Source organism: Ascidiella aspersa, chromosome 3, assembly GCF_963924565.1.
Source record: "Ascidiella aspersa chromosome 3, kaAscAspe10.2, whole genome shotgun sequence".
NCBI lineage: Eukaryota > Metazoa > Chordata > Ascidiacea > Phlebobranchia > Ascidiidae > Ascidiella > Ascidiella aspersa.
In genome coordinates this window covers 24,001,112-24,009,996 of record NC_139449.1, presented here as the reverse complement: position 1 = coordinate 24,009,996, position 8,885 = coordinate 24,001,112, and the positions used below count along the sequence as shown (strand labels likewise).

The window sequence follows — 8,885 nt, the reverse complement described above, 5'->3', positions numbered from 1 at the left end:
CGCTTTAATATTGCAAGTTGTCTTAATGATATTTCATTGAAAATGCCGAATTGCATTTCGTAGGGGAGCGAAAGGCATATGAAAATTTCCAAAGTGGGGCGCGGTTGAAAAAAGGTTAAAAACCACTGCCATCATGGGATATGTATAATTTGCCAGCAATAAGCCTATAATCGCTATTTAAAACATTGGCCCGCAAGCTAAAAAAAATGTTTTTGGCCCGCGATGAAAATAAGTTGGACCACGCTGTGTTGGACTATTGTTTAGTCAATTTTAAATAAAATTCAAATATTAAATTACAGTTGCAGAAGTGTAGCTTGATATATTTGTTTAAGCCCTGAAAGCATGCAAATGAGTTTCTCGGCGCTAGTTTGTTGTGCAGCATTGTGCGTCATCGCAGTTGAATGTCACTCTCCAGGTAAATATCTTATATTTAAAATAAAAAACGTTTTTCGGCAATTGTAAAAAAATGAGTTTAATTCTTAAAATATGTAAAGTAACGACCTGGCAAATAAGAATTGCCGCTGGTGTAACATAAAGCCAATGTAACATAAAATGATATATAAATATTATTATGCAGTAATGATTTACAACGTATTTTGTAATTCCTATGTCGCCAAAGGGCTGTGATAAACATGGCACTATCCAAAATAAAAATTTGCTCTGACTTCAGATGAAATTTCGCGCTTTGGGAGATCTTTACGTCCCAAGAAATGCATCTCATAGTCAATTTTACATATTTGTAAAATTTTTTTTACATATTTTGTAAAAAATAAGAAGAAAACAAGCGATATTATCAATCGCGCTTCTTAAGAGTCTATTTTTTATTCTGTCTTCCCAAAGCTGCTTCCAAGAAAACCGAGAAAAGGGCTAACAATTTTGAACCATTTTTGTTGTAATTCTTCCTCGCTTCTTGTAACTTAAAGTGTTGATATGTTACATACTAAAGAGTAAAAATATTATGTCGCCTGTCACAGTTAGCTTACTGCCAAAAAACACGAAAAAGTGTTTGTATAAGAAAGAATCGCATATAATGCAGAGTTTTCCTTTATAGCATGTCCACAAGGGAAAGTGTACTACCACGACTGCATTCCGCCGGTAAAAAAGTGTTACCAAGATAGTTCACCACAGAGCACGCAGCCATATCCAACCACTCAAAGTAACTGCGAGCATGGTTGTGCCTGCCCAACCACACACTACTGGAGCGAACAACTCGACCAGTGTGTGATAACCTGTCCGGAAAGTAAGCATCGAATTGTTTATTTTTATATAAGCAATCTTGTCATGATATTACACATAACAAAAACTCTAAGGTTGAAAATGTGGGGTAAAATCAGAATCTCATAAAATTTTGAAAACTTTTTGGCAAGCTTTATGTGACAGTGGGGCACTTCATGTATACTTAAATTAATTTGTACGTAGTCTTTGGAAACTATGTAAAAATTTATTCATATACGTATAGTTTCTATAATATAAATGTGTTTCAATACGTTCGACTTGTTAATAATAACAATTTACTCTTTTGATTCCAGATTCACCCTTTTTGTTTGTATTTTTAGTTACAATATTAAGCCGTTTTTTCGCTTTGCGCGAATCGACGATCACATGATGTAAAACTAACAAAAAACGTGTTGGTTTTGTTTATGACGTTACGTTTAGATGTAAATTTGTGACGGCACGGTATGTTATAAATTTGTGATGTCACGTTATGACGTAACTTTATAGCTTTATCTCTGAAATATTATTTTATTTAAATCGTATTAAAACCTTTACTTAAAGTTTAAGGGGTATATAGGCATTATTTAATTTTAGCGTTCGAATTAAACTAATACGATATAGTTTTGTGGAACCATATACAGCTGTTGGGTAAATTGTTTGCTATGATCAATATGTTACAAATCATCTAAACAAGGAAATTATGACCAACAAATGCAAATATTTTGTGCTTCCCGCAAAAGCTTTTACTCCTTAAATGTTTTTAGACTCGATGTTCGTGCAAAACTTTAACCGAGAACAGAAAATTCTTAAGGTTACTTGAATTTTTATGCCGTTGTGCATTTCTATTTGTGAGGTGTTCGAAGTAATTAGGAAGTTTGAAAGGTATACAACGCACAAAACGGTTGAAGAGCACTGCTTTTTTACAACCATATTGTTTTATTTCAGAATGTAAGAGCAACATGGTCTACAAAAGATGTAAGGCATCAGAACACACGTGCCAGGACTACTTCCTACGTTACCCTCAATTTAGAGAACAACGTCAAGGTGGTTATACCAGGAAGCGTCGTCAGATTGCTGCCACTGCAGGATGTACAGCTGGTTGCGCCTGTCCTACCGATCATTACTGGAGCGACCTGCAGGGCAAATGCGTCCAGCCAAACCAATGCCCAGGACGTAGGTTTTCCTATTTTTTCTAACTTATACGCTAAATGTAACTTGCCATGTGTAAATTTTTAGCCGTGGATTCATTCGCGTGGTCAAATCAATCAAATCTACACAGAAAATATAGTTACAGTTTGCCACTCAATGCTAATGGTTACCAATTTTTTGTTTAGATATTACCTTAACAACTGACGGTAACTGGGCAACTATTAAATTTAAGTTATCATAAAACAAAATTAGTCTAAGTCAAGTCGGTTTCAACAATAAGCAAGTTTGGTTTTCAACAATAAGCAAGTCCAAGTTCCTTTTATCAAAGAATATTTTTTTGGAACTCGACGTTTTTACGCGAGTGCCGTTAAATATTTGTAAATGTGTCAAGCTTTCTTTTTTACTCAAATTTTATTTCTTTACTGCAGGGTGTCTCGTCAACAAAGTTTACCACACATGTAAACCACACGTACAAACCTGCAAGGATTACTTTGCTCGTAATCCACAGTTGGGCCACCAAGTAGGCAGAGAGCGTCGTCACGCAGTCGCACAACCAACAGCGGTACCACAATGCGTCGCTGGTTGTGGCTGTCCAATAGACCATTACTGGAGCGATCAACGAGGAGAATGCGTCCCACCAAATCAGTGCGCAGAAAGTAAGAGTTTTAATGCAGTGAATTACAAATAAACGTCTTGACCCCACTTTCTAATCGTAATGCTGACATAACTATATTATACTCCTTGTTTCAGAATGCCTACGCAATAAGGTGTTTTACTCCTGTATGCCTGCAATACAAGACTGCAAGACCTACTCCGAAATAAATCCCCTGATAAGTCAAACTGCGAACAGCAACTACAGACGTCGTCGTCATACACAATCTGAAGCCAGTTGTACTGCCGGTTGCGCATGTCCTGTTGGCCTGTATTGGAGTGGCCAACACAACCAATGCATTAAACCAAGTTTATGTCCAAAAAGTAAGGAATGTTTAATGCCAACTTTATTATGTTTAGTCCTGACTGCTAACGAAAAGGCAATACGGGCGCAAAGTTTGTTAATGGACTGATAGTAGTTTTTATAAAAGATATGATTTAAAAAAAATTGTGACTCATTAGCAATACCGTACATGTAACGTGCATAGAACGCCAAGTTTCTGTATATCTACTTGTCCTAAACCTTGCTACTTTCAAACATGCATTGCTTCTACAAACCTTTAAATATAGGCGTATTTTTTTAAAGTTCATGTAAATATGCACAGACAAAAATACTTTAAAACCAGACCAATTTGTCACGCAGGGTGTAAAGGCAATAAAGTGCACTACGCTTGCAAACCAGCGGAAACCAACTGTCCGGACTACGTCGGAGGTTATTCGAGGAAAAAACGTCACGTGAATGAACCCCAGCAAACGCCGTGTACTGCTGGTTGTGCCTGCCCCCCTGGTCACCACTGGGACACCCAAAGTCAAAATTGCGTGACTAAATGTCCAAACAGTAAGGATGGTGAAAATAGTCGTGAACGCACGCTGCTGGCCAAATTATTTTATCTTTACAGGGTAAATGCGCCATGCTAATGGTCTTAATATTGACAGCTAATACTGGTGACGCGAATTGATCGATAAAGGATCATAAAGAAAATAATAAACATAACATGCATAAAAACGCACGAAAAAAAAAAATAATACAAAAACAACAAACCGTAAAACTATTTCAAATATTCGCACAATACGAGCAGAACACCCAAACACTATGTACACGCTGATTGGTGATTGTCTAATGTTATTATTAAAAGTGTAAAATCCTACTTCGGATAAACGTGATGTAAACTTTTAAATGCTTGAACGTACCGTACAGGATGTACGAACAACAAAGTGTACTACACTTGCATGCCGAGAATACAAAACTGTGATGAATCCATGGATGAAGATCATCATAGTAGTCAACAAAACCCAAGCAGTTATCAAAGAAACCGTCGTCACGTCAGTCAATCCCAGCAAACATCATGTACTGCTGGTTGCGCCTGTCCTACTGGTCACTACTGGGACAGCAAAGCTGAAAACTGCGTGGCTAAATGCCCAAACAGTAAGAAATGTTCGTTTATGTCGTGAGCGCAATGCGGCCCGTTAACATTATATTTCCCTAGCTTAACGCGGTATAACTATCGGTAACTTAACGGTATTCTGCAAAGTAATTCTCAATATTGAAACTTTCCAACTTTCTGTAATGGTGGTTTATGTGCGGCGATAACAAATCAGGAACAACAAATGACGTCTATTTACTAATCTAGCCTAAGTCAGCAGTGCTTTTCAATCTTCTTTATACATATACATGCCTCCTTGTTATACTAATGAGTAATATTTAAAAATAACAAAGAAATCTGGGACAAAGTTTAAAATCTCTCAAAGCACGCTCGTGTTCTGCGGCACACAATTTTAAAATTACTCCCCTGAGTTATTGCAAAAATTCGGAAAACAGCAAATTATATCAATACTGTAAAGTTCTACACCTTTTCTACCCAGTACTAAATAGGCTACGTCTGAGAACACGCAAGCTATGGGAAAATAGTTTTCCTATTGCCGGAGCCTTGGAGTTGTAGCCTACTTTCTTTCATATATACATACGTCGTACGTCGTAGTCTGTCCAAAAGTCCATTTGCAAAATTTCCAATTTTACCTAAAATGCGTGGTATAAAACTAGGTGCAGCAGGTAAACAAAAATCATGTAATTTGCCATTTTTAGGTGTTATTTGCGAACAATAAAGTGCCTTAACAAACCTTCGTATATAAAACTATTTGTTGTTCAACAGATTTTGTTTTTAAATCACCATCATGTTTTACATTTCTTCAAATATTCAAACATTTCTTTCAAATCCTTGGAAATTTTTTCTCGCAGAAGACACTTTTAAGCTTATTGTATACGTTTTAATGCAGGGTGTAAGAACAACAAAGTGTACCACACTTGCATGCCGAGAATAAAAACCTGTGCGGAACCCATGGATGAAGATCATCATAATAGTCAACAAAACCCAAGCAGTTATCAAGGCAACCGTCCGGAATTTAACGTTGGAAATCAGCAGGGTGGTCAACAGTACCTAGGACAGTACCTAGGTTTTTCAAGGTACCGTCGCCACGTCAATCAACCCCAGCAAACAACATGTACTGCTGGTTGCGCCTGCCCTACTGGTCACTACTGGGACAGCAAAAGTGAAAACTGCGTGACTAAATGTCCAAACAGTAAGAAATGTTCATTTATGTCGTAAACGCATTCTACTTTAAACCTTGATATGTTTGCTGTGGTAAATGCCTTAATGCTGTCTTTGAACTTGTTATATTCCATCATGTTTATTGTTTGTGTAATTAACTTATTGTTACCAACCAAAACGTGGTAGACCAACATACAAGTGAATAGAAAAGTGGTTGTTAATATAGAGGTCGACCGATTTCCATTTTTTGACTAATACCGATATCCAATTTTTATGTATTTGACAACTGATACCCGATATATATAAGATACGTTCATTTCTACAAATAATTTAACGTACATTAATATTATGTTCAGTTTATCTATACGTATTCAATTATACTATTTTTAACTTGCTGAACAAAGGAATAGATATTACTCATACCCGTAAGAGTTTTTATAGTTTCACGTTTTTTACTTTGTTGACTTGACCTAATTAACTTGCTTTAATGATGATTAGACAAAAACTTGACTTGGCGACTGATGACTTGGACTATAGGATCGGACTTGTTATTTTTTTGCAAAAGACTTGACTTGGACTTAAGTTGGTTTGTAAATGACTTGTTTACAACACTGACTTGTATACCAATTTAAATAGGGCCATTATATGCCCGATGTTATGCGTATATTAAGAAAATGCATTTCGCAACAAGGACGTCTCATTTGGGCTACAACGATTTTCTCTAAATACGCTTGAACAAGCGCGAATATGCATTTCCTAAGTAAAAAATAATATAGGCAAAATCATAGCATGGCCTTTTTGCCACGTTTTTCGAAATTAAAAATGATAGTCATTAATGCATAATTTTAATTTTGCCTTCTGTGTAAAGTTGGTTCCGTTGCTCGGTTTTCGAATGACCAAAGTTATACAGTTAGAAAAATAGTTAAAAAAAGTTCCAATACTCCAAATTATCCGACCTTTTACTCTCAGTTGAATTTATCAACAATCTTATTTTAGCGATGAATATATCAATGTCTGGTTGTCTGTTTTTAAATACATCCCATATCAATTTTTGCAGACAAAGAAAGTCACTTTCTTTCTTCGCATAGAAAAAAAATCAGCTAAAAAAAGCAACTTGGTAAACTGTTTGTTATCACTAAATCGAATGCGACTTCAGTTCACCTGATGTTTATTTTCGTTAAACATTTGTAGATTTTCTCAACGAGTTTAATGGTTTGCTTTTATAGCAATGGTTCCCAACCTTTTTCAAGGCGACCTAAAATTTAGGAAAATAACGTACTGATAAAATCGCGCAACCCAAGTCTCTTCTGATAAGGAACGGATCTAAGATTTTTGTTCAAGGGACTTATAAATTTCAAATTTACGTCTGAGTAAACATATGAATTGCCATACAATATTCGCGCGAAGTGAACTAAAAGATTGGGTTTTTCACAAATCTAAAGTAGTCCTAACTAACTAGCTATGTTTCTACTTACAGATCGTTAATTCAAGACTCTTATGTGTTGACAAGCTAGTCAATATTCATTTATTGTAACAAAAAATCCTAATAAAACATAACTTAAGCGATACACTTTTACGAATTGCATATATTATGCAGGATGTAAGAATAACAAAATCTACCACACTTGCATGCCGCGTATACAAAACTGTCCGGAATATGACATGGGAAGTCAGCAGGGTGGCCAACAGATTGGAAATCAGCAGGGTGGTCAACAGAACCTAGGAGGTTATTCAAGGTACCGTCGTCACGCCAGTCAAACCCAGCAAACAACATGTACTGCTGGTTGCGCCTGTCCTACTGGTCACTACTGGGACAGCAAAAGTGAAAACTGCGTGACTAAATGTCAAAACGGTAAGAACTGAACAATGCATTGATTTCGTGAGCCCATGCTAATCATAAAATTAGCAAAAAGAAAATATTGAAATGTGTAGGCTACAAATAACTACATAAAAATGCAGATAAATCGTTTACAAAATAAAAAAAAAAATAAAGTCAGCTTCTAAAATTGTCGTCCAGTTTTTTTGAATTTGTTTATGAATTTTATCAACAACAACAAAAATAGTTTTATTCATATTCAACGACATATTAGTTGTATTATCTTGATTAGAGCAATATACGGTATACGCAAGCTTTGTCAAAATGAATTATTTTTCGGTCAAAATTTGTCAAAATTTAAATTTTTCATGTCAAAAAACAATCGCCCTACTTACTACCATTAAACAAGTAATTAATAGAAAAAAATTATGTTCAAACTACTAAACTAACGGGCCGGAGCCTTAGTTGAATACTGACCGATATAAAAAGGTAATAAATCTTCAGCAAGCAAACTTGCAGCAAATTATTTTTTTCAGCTGCACTGCCGGCTCGTGCAAGGTGCAGATACGGCCAAAAGTTTTACGAGTGCATGCCCTGCAAAAAAGAATGCAAGGATTTTGAATGTGGGGAACCCTACGGCCGGCATACTTGTCCTTGTAAACCAGGTTGTGCCTGCGACGGAGGGAGGTATTGGAGCGAGTATCACCAAGATTGTGTCTCCCCATATGAATGTCGTACCGAAAGTAAGACACTTTGACAATTTCATTTAAATGACAATATGCTAATTCGAATCTATCGCAAGTTGTTTTTTAGTTGTTATTCTTGCTGTGATGATCATTGCAATGAAATGGTGCAAATGATATGTTATTAAAACTATGCAAAATAATATGCCGTCATTAAGGAAATTTCCCGTTGCAATTAAACAACGCTAAACCACTAAAAATGTATATTATTTTTCGCAGATACATGTCCATATAATCTAATTTGCTCAAGCTGCGTCCGATGCGTCACGAGATGCCCCAACTCACCTGGGCCAAGCGGTCTCGCTTGTGCTACAAATCGTTGCCGCATTGGATGCAAGTGTCCGCATGGACAGGTCTTAAGTCGTTCCGGAAGGTGTATTGAAGTATACGAATGCTACCTACGCCTACCTTACTAAAGTAAAATTGTGACCGTCAAAATCCTTGTATCAATCATTATATATATGCACACTATTTCAAATGCTGTACCGGTATGTGTCTATAATAATTAACATGTCACCATCTTTCTGATAAATCTGCGCTCGTTGAACACGACAATAAACAAACTAATGGAATCGTGTTGTTCTCGTAGGCTTTATAATATATATATTTTTTTTGTAAGATATCAGGGCGGAGTTGGGGCAATGGGGAAAACCAGGAATACGGGCGCGGAATCGTACTCGGGTAAAACTATATACTAATATGTCTATAAACCCTATGCCAATCCGAAGAGCGCAAGTGCAGTAACAAATTGGAAATCGACAAAAA

At 36.3% G+C, this 8,885-nt stretch overlaps 1 protein-coding gene across 1 annotated transcript; it reads left to right on the top strand.

Moving 5' to 3' along the window:
• Positions 1–297: 297 nt before the first annotated feature.
• On the top strand, positions 298–8,667 carry LOC146161021 (zonadhesin-like). The gene is made up of 11 exons (XM_083385437.1): positions 298–415; positions 1,052–1,240; positions 2,161–2,388; positions 2,793–3,020; positions 3,115–3,339; positions 3,659–3,853; positions 4,214–4,441; positions 5,290–5,592; positions 7,159–7,413; positions 7,914–8,120; positions 8,340–8,667. The coding sequence occupies exons 1-11, from the start codon at positions 343–345 to the stop codon at positions 8,534–8,536; spliced, it is 2,328 nt and encodes a 775-aa protein (XP_083241563.1). The 5' UTR covers positions 298–342; the 3' UTR covers positions 8,537–8,667.
• Positions 8,668–8,885: the final 218 nt, after the last annotated feature.

Bases quoted from the DNA above. Each gene is read 5' to 3' on its own strand.
- LOC146161021 (XM_083385437.1), top strand. From the start codon at position 343: ATGCAAATGAGTTTCTCGGCGCTAGTTTGTTGTGCAGCATTGTGCGTC. The intron at 416-1,051 runs GTAAATATCTTA...TTTCCTTTATAG, and splicing joins AGTTGAATGTCACTCTCCAG to CATGTCCACAAGGGAAAGTG. The intron at 1,241-2,160 runs GTAAGCATCGAA...GTTTTATTTCAG, and splicing joins TGTGATAACCTGTCCGGAAA to AATGTAAGAGCAACATGGTC.